This window comes from Protopterus annectens, chromosome 4.part1 (genome assembly GCF_019279795.1).
Source record: "Protopterus annectens isolate FY-2018-M chromosome 4.part1, PAN1.0, whole genome shotgun sequence".
Taxonomy (NCBI): domain Eukaryota; kingdom Metazoa; phylum Chordata; order Ceratodontiformes; family Protopteridae; genus Protopterus; species Protopterus annectens.
In genome coordinates, this window is record NC_056734.1 from 378,671,104 (window position 1) to 378,695,799 (window position 24,696).

The 24,696-nt window shown below is 42.3% G+C and overlaps 1 protein-coding gene across 1 annotated transcript in view; it reads left to right on the forward strand.

Annotated features, from left to right (window-relative positions):
- LOC122801213 (5-hydroxytryptamine receptor 3C-like) overlaps positions 1-24,696 on the forward strand; it is a 288,751-nt gene that overhangs the window by 175,393 nt on the left and 88,662 nt on the right. Inside the window, exon 5 of the mRNA XM_044070766.1 lies at positions 10,824-10,993. Coding sequence (XP_043926701.1) covers positions 10,824-10,993 — 170 coding nt within the window. The remainder of the gene's footprint in view (positions 1-10,823; positions 10,994-24,696) is intronic.

Here is a 24,696-nt window from a genome sequence, read left to right on the forward strand (position 1 = left end):
GTTTGTCTATAGATATGTATATATCAAGAACCAGTACTTGTTTTTCTGCCTCAGCCTTTGGAAACTGAAAGACTTTGAGCTTCTGTCCTGACTGAACCTTGAATTGTGTGTGTGTGTGTGTGTGTGTGTGTGTGTGTGTATATATATATATATATATATATATATATATATATATATATATATATATATATATATATGGTTCCCCTTCAAACCATCGAATGTTTAAAACATCGAAGTTCAGATCATCGAGACCAGAACATTGAGTTTTAAAACATCGAAGGTTTGAAGGGGAAGAAAAAGGTAAGTGTAGGTCGGAGAATGTTTGTGTTTTTGCGCATACTGTGTGTATCTATGTGTCATCTATGTGATGGCACTACAGATAGGGTGCGGAAAATCTCCCATTTAGCGCTTTTGCATATAGCGCTAAATGGGAGATTTCCCTTTACTCCACTCTAGTGCAGTTTCCGAGTTGGAATATTAAAGTAGGGTGATGTGGGGGGTGCAGGGGGGAAAGCCCCCTGCATACAATTGTTAAAATTTCTTTTTCTTTTTTTTTTTTTTTGGTTACACTTGTAACTTTCAATGTTTCAAAATTCGAAGTTATGGTCTCGATGATCAGAACTTCGATGTTTTGAAGTTTCAATGGTTAGAAGTGGAACCATATATAGAGAGAGGGATATATATGTATACATATATGTATACATATATATATATATATATATATATATATATATATATATATATATATATGCAGCTACTGGCTGTAACAAAGAAATCATTGCTTTCACTCATATGCAAATTGAAGACTGACCTTTCCCTCCAGTCAGGCTAAGAGCTAGTCTAACTGACTGTCATAGGTTCATAGGTTGGTACTAGGCTATCAGCCCTAGGGCCTATACAAGCCTAGCTATAACATTTCCCTGGCTATTTCTTCCCAGAATATTTACTTCCCTGGTCCCCTGTCTAGCAGGGCAACTGATGTGATCCCCGGGGTGAATTTTCTATTTCCCATCCAGTCGTCAAGGTTCCTTTTGAAGAGGGCCAAAGAGGCGCTCAGCTTGACATGTATGGGCAGTCTATTCCAGAGTATGAGGAGACTCTGGGTCAGGAACCTATCCCTCCAGCATGTTTTGTTCATTGTGATGACCAGGTTTAGATCCCTGGAGCATGTGGCTCTGAGGGATTGGGATTTCTTTAAGTGTAGCATGTCCAACAGCACTGGGTTTGACATGGCCTTGTATGTTAAGCAGAGATCACCTCTGAGTAGGCGATATGTGACAGAGTATAAATGGAGTTTTTTTAGACGGTCAGCATAGGGCATCTGCTTTCGGCCTGTGATTCATTTAGCGAGGAATTTCTGTGACCTTTCCAGTTGCTGCAGGTGTCTTGTGAGGTACATACCAAATGGGGAGTTGTACTCTATAATGGGTCTAATGAGGAATGAGTACAGTGGGACAATGACCTCCTTTTTTCTGGATAAAAAGCCCTTAGTGGTGAGGTGTGCCAAATAAAAGGATTTCTTGACTGTTGTGGCTATGTGGTTATCAAAGGTGTGACCACTGTCCACCTGTGTCCCTAAGTCTCTCATCACACCTTTGGTGTTTAGTGTACTGCTACTTATGTGGTAATTCATGGGTACTTGCTTTTTTCCCAAAGGGGATAACTATACATTTCTTGGCTTTGAGCTTGAGCCCATGGCTCCGGCACCAAGCATCTGTTTCTGTAAGGCCCTTTTGTAGACTAGCCACATCATTTGGAGATTTAATAATGGCTCCCAGTTTGCAGTCATCTGAAAACTTTTTTAGCCAGAGTCCCTTAGTGCTGGCCTGTACTTCAGAGTAGTAGATACCAAACAAGAGCAGTCCCAGGACTGAACACAGAGGTACTCTGCTTATCACTTGTCTGGAGATGGATTTTGAGTCAGCTACTTTTGCAGTGTGGGTTCTGTCAGTAAGCCAGTTGGCAACCCATCGAGTGACGTAGGGATTAATGCCCAGCTTAGTAAGTTTATCTGTGATTCCAGAGTGGGGGATAGTGTTGAATGCCTTGGCGAGGTCCAGATAGGCTGTGTGGACTGCCTTACCCTGGTCCATGGCTCTGGAGACTGATTTGAAGAAGTCAATCAGGTTGAGGAGACAAGATTGGCCCTTTATAAAGCCAAACTGGGTGGGGTCCAGTGTTTGAAGGTTGCCAATGTCTTTGTTTATAAGTTCCATGATAATGCATTCCATTACTTTGCAGATCAGGCTCGTCAGACTGATGGGACGATAGTTCCGGGGATCCAAGGTGGATCCCCGCTTGTGGAGTGGGATAATTGTAGCTGTGCGCCATTCATTGGGCACGAAGCCTGAGGTGAGGCTATGATTAAAGATGACACTTAACGTGGGGTGGAAGTTCATTTTGTAGTTCATGTAGTACACAGCCTGGGATGTTGTCTGGTCCCACAGATGCTGTTTTTTTAGCTTTGGAGAGTGCATTTTTTACCTGTGTGCCCATGATTACTGGAATTTGGCAATCTTTTGATATTGAGATGGACCCATTAGGGAGTGAGGGGGGGGGTGAATTTGGCACTGAATCAATCTGCCAGGATATTGGCAATATCCTTGGGATCAGTATATTTGATGCCATTCTGTTGTAGCTCAGAGCAGATCTGAGCATTGCCATTTAGATTCTTGACATAACTATAGACTGCCTTGTGGTTGTCCTTGGAACCTTTGGCAATTTTATTTTCGTAACTAGCTTTGAAGGATTTTATGAGGGATCTCAGCTTCTTACTGAGGCTGGTAAGGGAGTTTTTTGCATCTTGGGATTTTCCTCTTTTCTGCAACAGTTTCTTCCTTTTGTTGTATAGTTTGTTTATGATAGGGGATCACCAGATTGGGTTCATTTTTTTGGAGGAGACCATCTTGGTTCTGTTTGGAATGGCATGATTCATGCACGAGTGGATGTGCTCGTACGGTGCCTTAGTGTAGGATTCAGCAGCCGAACTTTCAGTTCCCGTCTGCATGGGTGTCATGAAGTTTGTCACTTCTGACTTGAGTAGCATGAAGTTGGCTTTGGAGAAGTTTTTTATGGAGGTTTCCCTACTGGGGGTGGGGTGGGTGTGGGATGTGGACATCAAGGGTGATTAGCTTATGGTCAGACTTGACCAACGAGGGGGTGACTACTGGTGTGGAGCATCAATCTCCCATGTTGGTGATGACCAGGTCTAGGATATTTGAGCCCCTGGTGGGACTATGGATTAATTGGTCCAGGGCATTGGAATTTATGAATTCCAAGAACTGTTGGGCAAAGGTGTTGGTATCAGAGTAGTTTTCCCAGTTAATGGCAGGGTAGTTGAAATCACCCAGTATTAGGGTGTTTGGTTGTATCTTAATATTTTCAAGTATGTTTAGAAATGTGTAGTGAGAATCTTGGGGCATGATGGGGAATCTGTAGCAAGCTACAATTTGGATTGCAGTCTTACGTAGTGTTAGTTGCACCTGTAGGATTTCAGATGCATTGTGTTGGGCAACTAGCCTGGATTTGTGAATATCCTTGGTGAATATGGACACTCCTCTGCCTTTAGTGTTTCGGTCCTGGTTTGGTGGCTGAAAAGTGTGGTAAGAGTTGTAGCCTGGTATTGCAGGGGTGCTCTCTGGAGCCTTGAACCAGGTCTCAGTTACTGCACAGATATCGATATTCTCCCTTTTTAGAAGTGCCTCGAGAGAGTGCATTTTGAGGTTTAGACTTCTAGCATTGAGTAGCCTTACCTTCATATTTTGCATGCTTATATCTGTTACGGTGGTGGTTTTGTCCTTTGAGCTTTGCCTAAAAAAGGCACTATAGGGGTGGCAAGAGCCTTAGCCAGTAACCTGAATCCCAGGGGCGACAGGTGCAGACCATCTCTGGCAAAGCATCGTGGTCTGTCAATCATGTTGCCCCAGGCCAACAGATACTGGATCCCCTTTGAGTGATACCAGAAACTTAGCCAATTGTTGAAGTCAATCATTTTGTCCTTATACTGTGGAATCATTCTGGGTGAAGGCAGGATGCTGCTCAGGGCTAGGGTCATACCTGCCTGGGCCACATGATCCGAGAGCTCTTCCATGTCTCTTTTCATGTAGTCCAGGGAGGTACGTGTCAAATCATTCACTCCAACATGGACAATGACAGAGTCGTATTTGTACTTGTTGTGGAGTGACTTCAGTGCATGTGTTATTTGGTGGATCCTGGCACCCGACAGGCAGCTGACAGTAATTTTCTCCTTGTTCAGCCTGGTGAGTGGGACATTAGTGTGCCTGACTATAGAGTCACCTATGACTAAAGTGTTGGGTACGTTGTCTTGCCTTAGGGGTTGCTGTTTGGTGGCACACTGGTGTTTTGAGCTATGTGTCACTTTGGTTGTGATTGGTGTTTGTTTGCATTTCAGCTTCGGAGGTCCTTGTTGCTTGGACAGGTTAATGTTAAGGGCCTCTGCATTAGTGGGTTTATTGTTACTATGTGTGGATGTTGGTGGTGTGAGTTTTGAAGGGCTATGTGTTGCTTGAGGTGTAGTGCAGGTGTTAACCTTCTCCTCTTGACTGTCTAGCACAATCTTGGCTGGAGAGAGCTTTGCTTCCAGTTTGGTTATGTAAGTGCATCTCTCGCAGGTTGTACTATTGGGTGGTAGGAGGAGAGGATTGTCTGCATACATGAGACAATTGCTGCATTGCCCCAGTATGCCCAGATTCATCAGGTGGTCAGGAGAAATCACCGGAAGCTGACCCTTGGACATGCTTGGTTCGGTATCTCTTCTGTAAATTCCAAGAGCTGTTTTCCCTTACCTTGGCAAGGTACTTTGCAATTATAGGCTGTTTAGTACCTATGATTAATTTCTCCTTATTAACAAGGAGAATTGAGTGCTTGTATCAGTTTAAGGCTTTCTAGTGCTTTCCCGCAAGTTAGTTACAAGAAAGGTGGGAAACAAGCAAAATGTATATGATGAAGTCTGCTGGTTGAAAGTGCTCAGAAGGAAACTCAATAAAAGGTAGCAATTGGATTGTCCTGCTTTTTATTTTAATCTTTTAGATCAAATCTTTTAAAAAGGGCCAGTTTACAAGAATTCCAATGCATGCTGATCATGAATTTGACAGGATCTACCAGCGTAGCCGGATTGTCCTTCCTTAGTTTCACTTGTTGGTCTCAGGGGAGCAAGATTACCACCAATGAGTTTAAAAAGCCCGCAGGCTGACACCACGAGCCGTTTTGGATTATTTCATTCATCTTTGTTGTATCTGCAGATTATTAGACTGGTACAGTTTTTAGGCTGATACAAATTAGAGAAATCACAAACATTATCTACCATCGACAGTAATAGAGACACCAGCAGTCAATAATGAAACTCTGTTTCCAGTTTGCTGCATACTTGAAGTATATCAAATATGAAACAGATGAACACTGTACTGCTAAGACAAACTTAGTCCTTAATTGTGTATTATTTTTAAAGCAGTAGTGCTTTGGTTAAGGTAATTATGGTTGCTGATAAAGGAAAAGTGCAAGGTGAAAACTGAATTTATGGTAGCGTGCTCATTTATGCAGCTTGCATTCTCTGAGATGTTAAATTGAGAATATTCAGTTTTTATATGACTGATGCACTGACTCTTTCATGCTCATTACTGATAGTTTCTTGACGGTTGGCATGAATGTGAACAACAGGGTATTTAAAGTTAATTTTGTTCTAATTAAAGGATACTGTATTTTGATTTGTTACTAAGCTAATTTTGTTCTAATTAAAGGATACTGTATTGTGATTTGTTACTAAGCTAATTTTGTTCTAATTAAAGGATACTGTATTTTGATTTGTTACTAAGCTAATTTTGTTCTAATTAAAAGATATTGTATTTTGATTTGTTACTAAGCTAATTTTGTTCTAATTAAATGATACTGTATTTTGATTTGTTACTAAGCTAATCTTGTTCTAATTAAAAGATACTGTATTTGATTTGTTACTAAGCTAATTTTGTGCTAATTAAAGGATACTGAATTTTGATTTGTTACTAAGATAATTTTGTTGTTGTTCTTCTTCTTCTTCTTTCGGCTGCTCCCGTTAGGGGTCGCCACAGCAGATCAACTGTTTCCATTTCCTCCTGTCCTCTGCATCTTGCTCTGTCACACCAACCACCTGCATATCCTCTCTCACCACATCCATAAACCTTATCTTAGGCCTTCCTCTTTTCCTGTTACCTGGCAGCTTCATCCTTAGCATCTTTTTCCCAATATACTCTGCATCCCTCATCAGCACATGTCCAAACCAACTTAATCTTGCCTCTCTGGCTTTGTCTCCAAACCTTCCAACCTGGGCTGACCCTCTAATATACTTATTCCTAATCCTGTCCATCCTCGTCACACCAAGTGCAAATCTTAACATCTTCAACTCTGCCACGTCAAGCTCTGACTCCTGCCTTTTTGTCAATGTCACTTTCTCCAACCCGTATAACATAGCTGGTCTCACTACCCTCTTGTAGACCTTCCCTTTCACTCTTACAGGTACTCGTCTGTCACAAATTACTCCTGACACTCTTCTCCACCCACTCCATCCTGCCTGTACTCTCTTCTTCACCTCTCTTCCACACCCACCATTACTCTGAACTGTTGATCCCAAGTACTTAAACTCATTCACCTTCGCCACCTCTACTCCCTGCATCCTCACCATTCCTCTATCCTTCCTCTCATTCACACACATAAATTCTGTCTTAGTCCTGCTGACCTTCATTCCTCTTCTCTCTAGAGCATATTTCCACCTCTCCAGGGTCTCCTCCATCTGTTCCCTACTCTCATTACAGATCACAAACATCATAGTCCACGGGGACTCCTGTCTGATCTCGTCTGTCAACCTGTCCATCACCATTGCAAATAAGAAAGGGCTCAGAGCTGATCTTTGATGTAATCCCACCTCCACATGAAACGCATCCATCACTCCCACCGCAGACCTCACCGCTGTCACACTACCCTCGTACATATCTTGTACCACTCTTACATACTTCTCTGACACTCCCGACTTCCTCATACAATACCACAACTCCTCTCTAGGCACCCTGTCGTATGCTTTCTCTAAATCCACAAAGACACAATGCAACTCCTTCTGACATTCTCTGTACTTCTCCATCGACACTCTCAGAGCAAAAATCGCATCTGTAGTGCTCTTTCCTGGCATGAAGCCATATTGCTGATCATTAATCATCACCTCCCTTCTTAACCTAGCTTCCACTACTCTTTCCCATAACTTCATGCTGTGACTGATCAGTTTAATCCCTCTGTAGTTACTACAGCTCTGCACATCACCCTTATTCTTAAAAATCGGTACCAAAACACTTTTTCTCCATTCCTCAGGCATCCTCTCTTTCCAAGATTTCATTAAACAATCTAGTTAAAAACTCCACTGCCATTTCACCTAAACACCTCCATGCTTCCACAGGTATGTCATCTGGACCAACAGCCTTTCCATTCTTCATCCTCTTCATAGTTATCATTACTTCCTCCTTGCTAATCCACTGCACTTCATGATTCACTATCTGCATATCATCATCCAACCTTCTCTCCCTGTCATTCTCTTCATTCATCAACCCCTCAAAGTACTCTTTCCATCTGCTCAACATACTCTCCTCGCTTGTGAGTGCGTTTCCCTCATTATCCTTTATCACCCTTACCTGCTGCACATCTTTACTAGCTCAGTCCCTCTGTCTAACCAATTGGTACAGGTCCTTTTCTCCCTCCTTAGTATCCAACCTTTTATACAACTCGTCATATGCCTTATCCTTAGCCTTCAACACCTCTCTCTTTGCCATGCACCTCATCTCCTTATACTCTTGTCTACTTTCTTCATCTCTCTGACAATTCCACTTCTTCTTTGCCAACCTCTTTCTCTGTATACTCTCCTGTACTTCTTCATTCCACCACCAGGTCTCCTTGTCCTCCTTCCTCTTTCCAGATGCCATACGAAGCACCCTTCTAACCATCTCTCTTACTAGCTCTGCTGTAGTTACCCAGCTATTCGGTAACTCTTCACTGCCACCCAGTGCCTGTCTTAACTCTTCCCTTAACATCACCTCACAATTACCCTTTTTCAATTTCCACCATTTGATCCTTGGTGCTGCCCTCACACTCATCCTCCTCTTCTTGATCACCAATGTTATCCTACAAACCACCATCCTATGCTGCCTAACTACACTTTCCCCTGCCACCACTTTACAGTCACCAATCTCCTTCAGATTGGCCCTTCTACATAAGATATAATCCACCTGTGTGCATCTTCCTCCACTCTTGTATGTCACCCTATGCTCCTCCCTCTTGTTAAAATATGTATTCATCCCAGCCATGTCGATCCTTTTCGCAAAATCCACTACCATCTGACCTTCTGCATTCCTTTGCTTAACACCATACCTACCCATCATTTCCTCATCTCCTCTGTTCCCTTCACCAACATGCCCATTGAAATCTGCTCCAATCACCAGTCTCTCACCCTTGGGTACAGTCATCACCACTTCATCCAACTCACTCCAAAATGTTTCTTTCTCATCCATCGCACACCCAACTTGTGGAGCATATGCACTAACAACATTCATCATTACACCATAAATTTCCAGCTTCATAAACATCACTCTATCCGACACTTTTTCCACCTCCGAAACACTCTTAGCATACTCTTCTTTCAGGATAATGCCTACGCCATTTCTCCTCCCATCCACACCATGATAAAACAATTTGAAACCACCTCTGATACACCTAGCCTTGCTCCCCTTCCATCTGGTCTCTTGCACACACAATATACCAACCGTCCTTCGGTTCATCATATCAGCTAGCTCCCTCCCTATAGCAGTCATACTGCCAACATTCAAAGTTCCGACCCTCACTATCACAGTCCTAGCCCTTACCTGCCTTCAGGCATGCCTTCCGCCTCTTCTCCTCCTTCGGCCAACAGTAGCCCAATTTCCGCCAGCACCCTGTTGGCCAACAGTACTGGTGGCGGTCATTGTTAACCCGGGCCTCGACGGATCCGGTATGAGTTTCCGTACAGTTTTCTGCACTAAGCTAATTTTGTTCTAATTAAAGGATACTGAATTTTGATTTGTTACTACGCTAATTTTGTTCTAATTAAAGGATACTGTATTTTGATTTGTTACTAAGCTAATTTTGTTCTAATTAAAGGATATTGAATTTTGATTTGTTACTAAGCTAATTTTGTTCTAATTAAAGGATACTGTATTTTGATTTGTTACTAAGCTAATTTTGCTCTAATTAAAGGATACTGTATTTTGATTTGTTACTAAGCTAATTTTGTTCTAATTAAAGGATACTGTATTTTGATTTGTTACTAAGCTAATTTTGTTCTAATTAAAGGATACTGTATTTTGATTTGTTACTAAGCTAATTTTGCTCTAATTAAAGGATACTGTATTTTGATTTGTTACTAAGCTAATTTTGCTCTAATTAAAGTATACTGTATTTTGATTTGTTACTAAGCTAATTTTGTTCTAATTAAAGGATACTGAATTTTGATTTGTTACTAAGGAGAACAGTAATGACTGTTGCTCTCTTACATGAGTTTATTTTATACTCTGGAAGACTGCAATGAGTATTTCAGGGTTTAAAATGCATGCTTGGCTGATAAAATGGCATGTTTTGCCTTTTGATTTGGTATTCATTTTTCTATTTTCAGGTAATTTTTTTTAGCGTTGTGTCCCTTTAAAGCTTGGAAGTAAAACTTTTCTTCAAGACACTATCACCAAACAGACCTGTCATATGTATTCTAGAATGTAGAATCAAGGAAGAATAAATGTTGCACATGAAGTTACATTTCCAAACTAAAATCTAGAGTACACTCTCCTTAAAAATGACTGTCAAAACACTGAGCTTTAGTCAGATAACAGAAAAAAAATCATGTCAGAAGCATACTGGTTAAATATGAAAGTGTAAGACTGCACAGTCTCTGGAAAGGGACATGCCCTATTCCCCAGGTGTGCAATATAGAAGGTTGCATGACTAAGAAGTGTGTCCCCCCACTAACATCCCTTTCTCCAGCAGTCCTGTCAGATGGCTCCACTACCTTTATCCACTTAGTCTATTCATCCCATCAAAGATGAGAGCCAGGTGACAGTCTGATAACCCATTGTGTCCTGCATTGGAAGCCTGATCAGCCCATATTCATTCATCCTATTGTGAGAGTCTGGGGGTAGGGAATGAAACAGTTTTGATTCCAGGGCTTACAGAGTGGCCACCCTTCCCTAAGAGTTTCAATGCCCAGTGATGACTTCCTTTCGTTCCACTGCATTTTTCCTGATGTGGAAAGCATGCCTTCCCATACAGGCTTCCCCAGCTAGTCCACCTGCACTGGGGCAGCATGTGCTTAGGAGGCCCATTCTCCATGGGAGCAACTTCTAATGTTCCCACAAGGTGACACACAGGTGGTGAGCTAGAAGTGTCTTCCTCTTCCCAGAATGGACAAGCTTGCAGTGGCCACTCACACCCACCTTCCCTTCCTGAACCTTCTAGTAGCCGAACTGCTAATCAAACTCAGGTTATAATCAGGACTACATTCTTCTATGCCTGCAGAGATGGACTAAGTATAGGAGCATTGTGCAAATCTCCAAATGTGTGAGCTACAGGAAGCAAATTCTAAACAAATAATATCATTTCTTTATGTATGCCTTTTTTGTTAGGCTGAGATTTCAGATTCGCCTTTTTTGTATTCCATTCAGAAGGTGACATTTTAATCACTTGAGTTTAGAAATGGGAAACAAATTTACATTTCCTATGTGCCCATGCATATGATTTTTGTGCTTCTGTTTGTGGATTCTTTTTTTTAGCATGGATGAGGATACATCACCTACCACTCCATATCTGTATGTGAATTACAGAGGAAGAATAAAGTATGAGAAACCTATGCGAGTGGTGAGCTCGTGCAGCCTCGACATCTTTAATTTCCCATTTGATATGCAAAATTGTAGTCTGACCTTTTCAGCCTATCTACATACAGGTATGTCTGTTCATTTCTTATTAACTTAATACTTGGAAATGCAGGACTTGCTCTAGAAGCAAAGCAAGGAACTGATAGATCACTTTTTCATAATGTACCTAGCAGTAAATTTTAATAGTTAAGCATGTGCTCTTAATTAAGAATTGTCTTTCAGCCTATAAAGGTAAACTATCTATAGTATTTGTAATGAAATAAGCAAAAAGTACCCTCTTATATACATACATTCTAATAAAATGAAGCTCACACAATAGAAATACTAAGGAAATCTAAAATATAATACATAAGTATAGTGAAATCTTTTCAAAGATGCTCAATAGTCTGGAAATTTTTTTGAGACTCCCTCTATTCAGTTACAAAAGAGGACAGAACATCAAGGAAATTATTGAGAACAATCCAAAGTGGAAAACAATGGGAACAACTAATATTAAGAAAAGGGGCACTTTTAAATATGGTATGTGTGGCCAGAGTAAATACATGGCACACTGTGCAGAATTAAAATTGCCCACTATAGAGACCTCATTGAAAGGGACAAAGTATTTCAATTGTTCATCTTAAGGCATTGTGTATCTTACATTTTGTCAGAAGTTTTCAAGTTATTGCATTGGAAAAACTTAAGAGATATTTAAGGGCAAGAGTATGTGAACACTACTATGATATAGCAAGACATGATGAAACCAATGCCTTATATAAACATTTTGTTTTGGGTTATTGCACAGGTAGAAAGAAAACCTAGAGGTGGCCAGTTTTAACAGGGGTGTGTACACATTTTATATCCACTGTAAATAGTTATTTGTTTTTTAATTGATTTGTTTATTTTAAAACCAAATCCTGTCATTATACTCTTGTTAATCTTTTAATTGTCAGTTGTGCTCAACTCTTATGCTTTTCAGGAGTTGCTGAAATTTGTGTCAGGCCACAGGGATTCCAAATAGTCTTCCAATATATCTTATTTGCATCCATCCAAATATGCAATATCCATCAGTTTATCGCAATTATGCTCAACATTACATCATGTTTCTGGAGACTCGGTTAGAATACCAAGAATTAATTTGGCAGCTGCGGTTGCCTGGTTTGAATGGACAATTATCCTTGGTCCCAGTATTAAAAATAAGGGTGGCAATATTATAAGAATATTACAGCTGCATTTAGAATGCTGAACATCTATACATGTATAACAGTTATATAAATATGTACACATGTATTTTACTATTTTATATGTTTTTTAAAAAGTTTGTTATTATTTGACACATATGAACTTTATGTATTAGGTTTATGAATAATTCATGGATTGTGCATGGGAAAGGAAATGATGTAATATAATGCATGAACCAGAATGAGCTTATTTTAAATATTGGCAGTATAAATTTATGTATTTTTGGAGATTTGTCATTCTGAAGAAGTCTCTTTAGACGAAAGCACTAAACAATTAATATATTTCTCTTTTATTTTGGAGCATGGAGTGTTCTTACTACCTTATATCAAGTTTTCTTTTGGTTTATTAGTCTGGTGTCGGTTATCTTGGAAACTTTTCTTATTTTTGTTAATGGCTTGAATTCCATAAGAACAAATGAAAAAAAAAAACAGATGCATCTTAGGAAAAAGGAAAGAAAAAGAAAGTACAGTTAGAAGCAAAGCTGTATAGGCAACATCAGTGAAAATTACCCTGCCATAGACAGCTCAGATAACCTAAAGGTAAATGGTATGCTAGTGAGATGTTTTGATATTTACTGTATGTAGTTTTGCAGCCCACATGTGTGCTTTTGCAATGGCCTAGATAAGATGCATGCTCTCCAAAATTAAGCAAGGATGGTCAAAAGTCAACATTAGATGTAAAAATGGACAAAAGAGAAACTGTTGTGTGAATTCATATAGGACGAAGACAAACCAGAGACCAAACAAAAGCATTTTAGTACTTTGGTGGAATAACCTAGTGCCCGGTAGAACACCGCATGCTGTAGAACAAACTGGAAAAAGTAGATGCAGTAGAATAAGATGGTTTTGAAAACAAAAAAGTAGCTAGATCAGATGTCAGGCAGAGATCACCTACTCAGAGGTGATCTCTGCCTGACATACAAGGCCATGTCCAACCCAGAATTGATGGACATGCTCCACCTAAAGAAAACCATATCCCCTCGAGCCACATGCTCCAGGGATCTAAACCTCACTACAACAATAAATAGGACGTGCTGGAGGGATAGATTCCTGTCCCAGAGACTTTCCATGCTCTGGAACAAGATTCCAATCTACATTAGGCAGAGCTCCTCGCTAACCCTCTTCAAGAGTAACCTTGACGAGTGGATGAGAAACAGAAGTTTACCCCAGGGATCACTTCAATGGCTCTGCTGGACAGAGGCACAGGGATCTAATCTAAGGGGGTGGCAAAAGCCAACATATTCCAGCTAGGCTTATAAATGCCTTTGGGCAGATAGCCTAGTACCTACCTATGAACCTATAAATCTTAATAGGCATTTCTTCCCAAACATGGTGAAAGATTCTAATAGTCTTCTCTAGGTGGTAATAGTCAGAAATGGTGAGAGATCATAAAAATGCATGGAACAGAAAATAATAATAATATAATAATAATAGTAATATTATTGCTTATTAATGATACCCATTAAACTGACTCCATTTAGGAAGAAGCTGCCAGGCCAAAATTTAAAAATTTTAAACTGTCCACTAATTGCACTACTGTGATCTCACAACTGGTATACTTAATTAAAATTGAATGCAGTGCGATTAGTAGAGAAAAATACTTTCCCACGATACAATAACATATTGACTTGAATCCTGACATGACTGACATTGTATTTCTAAAATGCATTTCCTAAATTCAGTGCATTTTCATAACATCTGAGGTATTAATTTTTTCACTACTTTATGATCAAAGTGAATACAATATCAGTCTTATCAGGATCCAAGCCAGGATGTTATTTTAATCCTGTAGTTACCTTCCATCAATTCCAAATTACACTGTACAGTAACAAAGTGGCCATAGCATCCACAAACTGTGCTTTCAACTAAAACATGTACTAGTCTTATAAGTATAGAAAGAAATTCCCCAGGATTCAGCAAGCTCTGCACAGTGTGCAGGAATAGTACAAGATCTGCTGCATTCAATATGGCTGCCGAGTGATCCAGGATGGAGCTATTCCTGCACGGACACAGCGCCTGTATGCTAGTTACCTCATCTGCTTGTGAAAACCATGCAAATGAGGTGAATTAGTGATCCAGGAAACAGGCAGGCATCCATGCAGGAATAGTTTAGACTGCAGAAATGTATTCAGCTACTAGGTGAATATATTTCTGCAAACTACAAAATGGAGGCATGACAGCTCGTACAAAAGCATGTATTATAAGGGTTAGACATGCCAAATATATGGCCATTGGCATGAAAAATAGAAGAACTATTATAAAATTATAACTTTTGTTTTTTTTTTTTTGACTGATTCTGGTCGTTTAAGCGTAGAGCAGTGGCGCGCCAAAGGGATCAGGCCGAAAATACCAAAAAAAGATGAAATAAGTCTTTATCACACAATTCATGATTTTGCCATTATAGTCAATGGCATGCGTACATAAGCAATACTAGGGAATAGTGGTTGCTAAGGGGGAAGGCTCAGTGTGACTGTAGTTACTAGGAATTAGCAGTCAGCCCTATGCAAATAAGGGGAGTTATACTGAATCACAGGTTGGAGGGGAAAATTTCTAAGTGTCAGACTGCACCTATCCATGTAGGTGCTCTAACACCATTGTGTAGACAGGAAGAGCAAGGAATAAGAAAAGGGGGTGCATCATGCTTGCTGGAAGCACATTGGAGCCCTGTTGCTTGGTGTCTGCTTAGCTAAGCACAGCTAGGAGAGTGGGTGTGTCTGAGGCTGTGTAGTCATACTCCATGAACTGAGGAGAGTGTGCATATGCAGGGGAGGAAGAAATCTTGCTGTTTACACTGCTAACAGGCTGGAAGAGGAAGGGTAGAAGGAAAAGGCAAAGAAAGTATCAGAACAAGGGAAATGCTGTACAAATAAACAATATGGGAGTCTGCAACCCACAATTGGTCAATGAAAGCATTTGAATAATGCAGCTGACAGGTGGCTGCAGAGCTGAAGATGGGAGGACATGTAAAATAGAATTAAAGGGCAACAGCACAAAATAAAGGTGAACTGATGCAGAAATCAGTACTGTGGGAGTCTTGCAACTCAGAATGGGCTCTGCAAATATAATACAGCTGGCAGGTAGATGCAGAGCTGTAAATATGATGAGATCCAAGAAAAAATTAATTACAAAAAGGGCAACAGCAGAATAAAGGCAACCATCCACAAATCAGCAGTAATGCGTCTAACACTCAAAGTGGCTAAATCCAAGTCATGAGCAAGTAAGCTGGCATCTGGAATGAATCAGTGAATCTGACAGGCAGCAGTGGCATCACACCACTAGAAAGTATGGAAACACCCCTCAGTCTGAGTTTCCCCACAAACTCTGCACCGTTGGAGTAAACCTGGGAATTTAAACTGACAAAATGCTAGGGGCTGCCATTGCTTGGCTACCTCACCATGTACTGGAGGCTGACGGTGGTGAGGAGGATAATGCTGCCAACCGCTGCAGACCCAGGAGGAGGAAGAGAGTGTTCAGACTCAGGGTGACCTATCAGGGGCTACATGACCTAGAGATTGTAGAGCATTACATGGTGGACAGGGACATATGTCAGCAAATTGTGGAGCTGTGCCAGCATCACCTCACATCCAGAACAAACAGAGGGGAACCCATCCCCGTGGATACTAAAGTATGTGTAGCCTTAAGAATACTAGCTACAGGTACTGTTCAAACACCTACTGGATATATCATGGGGGTGTCACAGGCATCTGCATCCAGAAGACTCCATCAGTTCCTGGATGCCATGCTACCACATGTTCATGAACACATCCACTTCCCTAACACCTGTGAGAAATTCACCAGCAATATGTGTCTCCTTCACCATGTAGCTGAATACCCGCAGGTACTGGTTGCCATAGACCACATGCAGATCCACATCAAAGCACCACCCAGTGAGCAGGTTAGGGTCTACATTAACAGCAAGTGCTTGCCTTCCATCAACTGCCAGGTTGTGTGCGATGCCCAGGGCATTATCATGCAAGTATGTGCTGAAAGCCCTGGAAGCTATCATGACTCCCACATGTGGAATTCCTCACAGCTGTAGCAGGGGTTTGCCAGGGGGGACATCCCAATTGGCCATCTAGTGGGGGATGCTGGCTATGCACTAGAGCTGTGGCTGATGACACCCATCAGAAATGCACGCACCCCCGAACAAGAATGCCATAATGAGGCACATGCACAAACTAGGATCATTATAGAGTATGTGTTTGTGATGCACAAGTCACAGTTCCGCTGCCTTGACATATCCAGTGGAGCCTTACAGTACTCTCCAGCTACATGTGGACAAATGTTCACAGTATGTGCCATGCTACACAGTGTAGCCTGCAGAAACAGCCTCAGCAGGAACAACATGGGGAGGGGACACACAGCCCACCACCATTGCTAAGGTCATCACAGGCACAGAGGGACTTGAAGGAGGAACTTCCTGAGCCTACCCCTAGAGACAGACATGTGCCCAGTATACCTATGCCTTGGCAAAGAGGCAACCATAGCACATACACTGACACTGTAGGGACCCAGGGACTGATACCTCTCTCCGACTCGCACATGCAGTAGAAGAGATGCCAAACATGACACTACCTGTACTTTACCATGTATAGGGAGTGTACTGTGTGTGTCCTATATAGTCAGCCCTCCAGCACCATCCTCAATACCACCCCCAGGACAAGGTATGTCCCCGTTATTATAAATTACTGAATGGAGTACTATATTCTAATAGTTATATCTATGCTATGGATGCAAGCATGCAAGGGAATCGGTCAGCCAAATGGGATAGCAGAAGATAGCTGACAGCTATATGGGACAGCATGAAATCCATAACCATTACTGGTGTCCCCATACTAGGCAGTAGTACTCAGGGTGACAACCCCCACTGCAGTGTATGTGGTGGCTTGACTAACTGTGGGTGTCCACAGATCACACACATGGATGTCAATGAGCGTTTCCATTCCCACCCCCCAGCCTCACCCAGCAGGACAGGTGTAGATGACCAGAAATAAAGGCTGGGCAAAGCTCCTCAAATGCTGGCAGTGGTGAACAGCCCCCTTACAGACCTACACAGACATACCACAACAGGTCTGGCAGTTGCAGTATAGTTCTGAAGAGTAAGCTGTCTAAAACTGAAATGTATGCCATTACAATCTAACTTGAGTACTCCACTGATATGCCTCCAATCAGCAAGATAGGGCACAATACAATACTGAATGGAAGCAAACAGAGTTATAACTGAAATAGTACTGCAGTCAGCGCAAATGTGTAAAGTTGTCAGGTGTGCCCCCCAACCCCATATATAAATGGTAGTAACATGTAAGTTTGTACAGTAATATCAGTGGAGCACAGATTGCCTGAGCTGTCCCAATCAACATGATAATTGGTGTATGTCCACTATATGCAGGGGTCAGTGTGCCAATCTTTTGTGAGTGTTTAATATTGTCTAGAAGCAGACAGCATGTAGGCCTGCATGTTGTGTCTCAGTGGCCTAGGTACAGTACTGTTTGACAGGGCCATGTTCCAACTGCAGTGCCAACAAATCTGCTTCTCAGCTACACATATGTTACTAGTTGTACACACTCAGTGTCCAGATGTCAATATGTGTTACTGTCAGAAAGCTGGACAGGCTATGAACAGGGGTCCATACATAGAAACAGTACACAGGTGGAAGAACTCTATGCAGTACCTGGAAAGTAACTATGGACTGCTCACACCTTTGGAATTAAATATAGAGGTATGCATCACATTAGTTGTTTATCTAATATGGAATACTGGTTGTCTGCCCAATCACAGGCAGCTGACATAAACCACAGTTACAAAGTAATGACACACTGCTGATGTCCACATATAAGGCAGGAGAAGGAGAAGATCCAAGTCATATCTGTGAGTCAGCTGCCATAAGCTTCCATATCACACATGCACTCAGTCCACCCCCCCCCCCCACAACAGCCACAGGTATTTCATCAGTCATATCTTTGCTGTTGGGAATGATGTCAGAATCAGCATGTCCTTCATGGAATACACACAGAATGCAGCATGCTGACATGGTGTCCCATGCAGGTGTGTCCCTAGCCATAGGCAGCACCCTTTACACATCACTATGAACTAAAAGGATTGCCAAGAACACTTCACCCACTTGCCCATGTCACCCCAGGGAAGTCCAATGGCTTCCAGCCTGGTAACGTATGAGTGACAAAATGCAGTGGCCTGCATCATTCTCATGTGGCCTACGGGCCTCTGGCAAATGCCCATGACACATAGAGCCATCATATGCTTCACCCATAGTGCCATGATACAGAATGTCATAGGGTCCTAACAAAAAACATAACACATTAAGCAGAAAACAAATGCAAGGCCATGCTGACAAATGCCAGTAGCATGCCTCTCCATGTCTTAGTGCAAGAATTGTGGACCAAGACATAAATACTGCTGTGATAAGGGTCAAACTATAGAAATACATCTGAGATATTGCTACCATACTGTTGGGAAAAGGATAGAATTATGGGGGGGGGCATAAATGCATGGATATCATGGAGTGTGTGCAGTCTGAAACTCAAATGTCTGCTCATACTTCCCTCTGACTGTAAACCCATGAATGCATAACCACAAACCTGCTTGTAAACCACAATGTGAAGGGAAATCCACCAGATATATGAGTCCTGCATTTGGATAACCTTACCAAATCTGTACAGCTGAGAGATTTTCCCACAGCAGGATATGGCCAGTCAGTTAAGTTGAAAAATGTACAAGAAGGGAATCCCCAGCCAGCTTAGCACCAAAGTGCTGGACCATTTACACAGACCCATCACTCAATTGCCTGTAGCCACCCCTCCACAATGGTAGGATTGTGCCACAATGTCTAGTCTTCGCCTCACAATATTGGTCTCTGCTGCATTGCTCTTGTGTTTCCCTGGTAAACAACTGTGAGCAAACAATATCTGTCAGTAGTTGATGACACAATACATTACACTGTAAAACAGTACATATATCCAAAAGTCTATGCTAAAACTGAACATGTTACACAAGCAACACAGGCAGTAATAGGATACGTAGTTACACACAGTATCCCCCCATGTTTGGACCAGTTGTGTCTCCATATTGGCAACCTATCTACAGATATCCTGAAAAAATAGCTTGCTAGGTGTAGCTGAAGCACAAGAAAACATGGATTGGAGTGCAACTCTCCCTGGAATGGATTCCCACAAGCAATACAGAAGGTCATACTGGGTATGCCCTTTCACTTAGAGAATGGATCCCCACACTCAACATAGAAGGTCATACTGGGCATGCTCCTACACATAAAGAAATAAAGCCCATGTCTGACACCACAGTGGACCATAGATATCTGTTATCTGCAGATGTCTGTGCAAATACACCAAAATGTAAACCGATTGGTCTTCACACACACACACACACACACACACACACACACACACACACACTGGACAGGAAAACCCACAGCCAGCTATACGTGGCAGATATGTGGTAAGTCCCCATCTTTTTTGTGTGATGTGCACACATATCTAAGGCCAACATACTATAATAATTCAAACATACATACACATACACATGGGGGAGAGAGACACTGACAGTGAGAGAGAGTACCATTATGAAGCCTTTCCCACCCAGTACACATCCCATAGTTCCACTCTACACTATTTGCTGATTAATGTCACCTTAGACGTACCTTTGGACAAGCCTCAAATCTGTAAGCTCAATAGTGCATGTGGTAAATCCATAACTTACTAAAGCAAATAAGTAGATAGGTAGGGTTTCAAATCTCGGTCCTGGCAACTGTGTGTGTGAAGGAATTGCTGTTTTACTTCATCCCCACCCAGTACACATCCCATTACCTACTATCAGAACATGTGCTGCAGTCAGTCACTGTACAAATTCCTTTTGTTAGCCCTCAGCCCTATAGGCTCTGTTGTGCTTCTGATAACTGTGTAACAGTAGAGTACCAATAACTGTTTATGTAGCAATCCTAATCACAGTCCTGCCATATGGAAAGGTGTGTCTGTTTGTGTGTGTGTTCACAGGTGAATGATTTTGAGGCCATTCCCACTCATTCCTTTTTACATTGTCCTCTGTTATCACTGCTGCTGATGTCACTCACTGTTAAGGATACCTTTGGACAGCTCTCAACTATCTAAGCTTTGGGGCACGTGTGATAAATGTGTTATACTGTAGTGCAGTAAACTAGTTAGTAGAAGTTATAATCTCAGTCCTGACAAATATAAAAGTTTATGTGAGACTGTCTGTAGTTACTGAAACATGATTTTGAGCCCATTGGAACTTCCTACACTTCCCTTTCCCCTCCTTTATCACTGCTGCTGATGTCACTCACCTTTAAAGATACCTTTGGACAGCTCTCAAATATATAATTGTCGGGTGCATCTGATAAATGTGTAATACTATAGTGCAGTAAACTAGTTAGGTAGGAGTTCTAATCTCAGTCCTGGCAAATGTAAAAGTGTGCGTGTTTGTGTGAGAGTGTCTGTAGTTATACAGACATGATTTTGAGCCCATTAGCACTTACTGCACTTCCCTTTCCCCTCTTTTATCACTGCTGCTGATGTCACTCACTGTTAAAGATACCTTTGGAAAGCACTCAACTATGTAAGCGTTGTGGTACGTCTGATAAATACGTAATACTATAGTGCAGTAAACTAGTGAGGTAGGGGTTTGAAGCTTGGTCCTGGCAAGTGTGTGTGTCTGTCTGTGGTTGTGTCATTAACACTGCAATCCATATCCATTGGGGGGTGGATTTTGCTACACTTTTGTGTGGACCACCCAGCAAACTACCAAATGTCTACTGTACAGGGCCCACTTTTGTGGTAGCTGTGAACACTCGTCAGTCCTATAATCTGTTTGCCATGTGATATTACTATAGAATAATATGGAGTCCAAAACAAAATATGTGGCCCTTGTAGTCCTGTGATACAATTCCATACACAGAAATCAAAGGCAAACACACTCATCTATTCATTAATCCTATGTCACTAAGTGGTCTGTAAATAAGCTCACAGATGGACCTAAAAATGTGATAGCAGTGGACTACATGTCAGACAGCAAAACAGTCATGAGTGGTGTCAGACTGCCAAACAGTCATGTGTGGAGTGCCACAGGTTCTTGTCCTGTGTTCAGTCTTGTGTGTTGTGGGTGGCTCTGATATCCAGCCCAACAGGAATGAACTGTGGTTAACAATGTTTGCAGACAATTGCTAATTGGGGGGGGGTCTGTTTACATCCCCACATTATGTTAACATACTGCATAAAATTGCCACTGACACCTCCACCTGTTGTCAGAACACTGGCCTTAGTCTCAGTGTCAAGAAATGTGTCCCAGTCCCCTGGTGAATCAATGTGTTGTCCACAAATTACCACATTGATGGCAGTCCAGTGGAGACAGATGTCCTTATAGGAGGTCTGTGAACACAGCTTGACAGCAACCTCTCTTCTGACCACCACACTGCCACTGTGGACAGAAAGTCCTTCCATGTGACACATTGCATAACTAAGGGTGTGTCATCCAGGAATGAAGAGGCAAATGTCTCCCTCTACTCCCCGCTCATTAGGCCAATCAGCAGGTCTGGTGGCCCATTTGTCATGTAACTCAGTAGACACCTTCAACAACTGGGTAGGCTGCAAGTGTACCTGACATGTATGACCATAGGCATGAAACAACTGTCTGATATGGAAAGAGCCCAAAACCTCTAGGTGTTCCCAGTCACATCTTGGCTACTTACAGGCAATCCCTGCTTGACTGACAACACCATGTCTGCCCAGCTGTGTTACAAATACCAGAGTTAGGAAACCACAATCTGTATGCACCACATGCCATGGATACCTCAACCGCATTACCACATTCAATAGAACATGCTTGGGGACAGGTCCATAACGTAGACAATGGTCATGTTATGCAATATATGTTGCATACATGTCAATCAAAGCACCTCACTGGCCCTCCTCAAGAGAAATCCAGATGAGTGGATGGTGAATATAACTGTCACCCTGGGGATCTCTCAAGTGGCAGTAGTCGGTAGATGGCATGCTGACAAATGTCAGGTGCCATGATACCAGTGTACTCACATACCCTACTCTTCTCATATCTCCATGGACATTAGCCTGATACACATGCAGGGACACCTGCACCAATGGACCTCAGTACTGACAAATGTGTCTGTGTGCATTACTGAGCATAACAATGTTAGTGAGTTTGTAAACTTGCAGTTGAAAATACTTTGAGTACCTTCTCACCCACTACCCCCCCCACTGCTATACTTAGAAAGGGCTGCTGTTGTACTGCACTGTAAAGGTACCTTGTGACACTCTTCACCCTATGGTCTACCTTGAGCTTGCAGTACCAGCATAACACTGTTCTACCAATGAGAAGACAACTGTGGTTTACCCTCTGAGTCCTGACATATATGAGTATGTGTGTATGTGTTTGCAAGTATGTGTGAGTTTGCATATTTGTAGGAGACAGCATTCTGAGGCCCCATTCTCCAAATACACTGCACAGTGCCAAACATTACAAGGGATGGTAATGTTGCTCACCTTAGGAGAGCCATGGGACAGTCTTCACCCTACTAGCTCTGTGGCACGTGCGGTAAATGCATATATGTAATAGCAATAATTTCATAGGCGGGAAAAGGTTTGCATTTCATTCCTGGTAAATGTGTGATTGCTGGTTTGTCATAGCATTATCATGGGTATGAGTGAGTACTATATGCAATGTGGGTGGGGTGCTGGGTGTAATATGTTTACACCATGGTACCCCCAGTACATGTCCCAAGGTCCACCGTATGAGGACTGCTATCACCATGGACCATACAGGTAACTGATAGGTTCATAGGTTCATAGGTTCATACTAGGCTATCTGCCCTAGGGCATTTATAAGCCTAGCCAGAATGTGTTTGGCTTTCGCCAGCCATTTTAAATTTATTTTGCTATGCCCTTTTTCGAGGTTAGTATACTGTGCCTCTGTCTAACAGTGACACAGAAGTGATACCCGGGGTAAACCTACAATCTCCCATCCACTCATCAAGATTCCTCTTGAAGAGAGTCAATGAGGGACTCTGCCTAACCTGGACTGGGATTTTATTCCAGAGTGAAGGGAGCCTCTGGGTTATGAATCTGTCCCGCCAGCATGTCCTATTTATTTCAGTGCTGAGGTTCAAGTCTCTCGTAGCTCAATGGGATTTGGATTTTCTGAGGTGCAGCATGTCCATTAATTCCGGGTTGGACATAGCTTTATCGTCAGGCACAGATCGCCTCTGAACAGGCGGTATGCCACTGAGTAGAGCTGGAGTTTCTTTAACCGGGCAGCATATGGCATCTGTTTGAGCCCTTTGATCCTCTTGGTGAGGTACTTTTGGGGTCTTTCCAGTTGCTGCAGGTGTCTGGTAAGGTACATCCCAAAAGGGGCATTGTACTCAATTATGGGCTTGATGAGGGATGAGTAAAGAGGCACGATGACCTCCCCTGATCTAGATGTGAATCCCTTCATGATTAGGTGGGCTATATAAAATGTTTTTCTAACCACTTTGGCCACGTGGTTGTCAAATGAGAGATTGCTATCCACTTGGGTCCCCAGGTCCCTAATTACTTCTTCTGTACTTAATGGATTATCACCTATGTGGTAATTTGTGGGCACTTTGTTTTTGCCAAAGGGATGACTGTACACTTTTGGCATTTAGCTTGAGGCCATGGCTCTGGCACCAGTTGTCTGTTTCTATGAGGCCCTTTTGGAGGATGCTTGTGTCGGCTGGAGAGTCAATTATGGCACCCAGTTTGCAGTCATCTGCGAACTTGGTCAGCCACAGTCCTTCCGTGTTGGCCTGTACCTCCGAGAAATATATACCGAACAAGAGAGGTCCCAGGACTGAGCCTTGTGGGACACCACTTGTAACTGGTTTGGAGTCTGACATGGCTCCAGCAATTGTAACCATGTGGGTTCTGTCCTTGAGCCAGTTTGCAATCCATCTAGTGACATAGGGGTTTATATTTAAGCTGGTGAGCTTATCTATAATGCCCGAGTGGGGTATTGTATCGAAGGCTTTTGCGAAGTCCAGGTAGGCTGTGTGGACCACCTTCCCTCGTCAATGGCCTTGGTGACTGTTTCAAAGAAATCAACCAGGTTTAAGAGGCAGGATCTGCCCTTAACAAAGCCGAACTGGGTAGGATCCAGTGTCTGTAGGTCCCCAATATCTTTATTTATGAGGTCCATGATGATCCTTTCCATAGCTTTGCAGACCAAGCTAGTCAGGCTTATGGGGCGATAGTTTCCAGGATCCGTTGAGGCACCACCTTTATGGAGAGGGACCACTGTTGCTGTACTCCACTCTTTGGGCACATATCCTGTAGTAAGGCTGAGATTGAACAGTAGTTTTATGTTTGGGTTTAGCTCTTCTTGGAGTTCATGTAGGGCAGCCGGACACCATCTGGTCCCATTGATGCTGTGTTTTTGCTTTGGAGAGGCTCTTACCTGAGCATCTGAGATGTCAGGGGGCATCACTCTGCTGGGATAGATATTTGCCCTTTTGGTGGGAGGGAGAAGTTTGC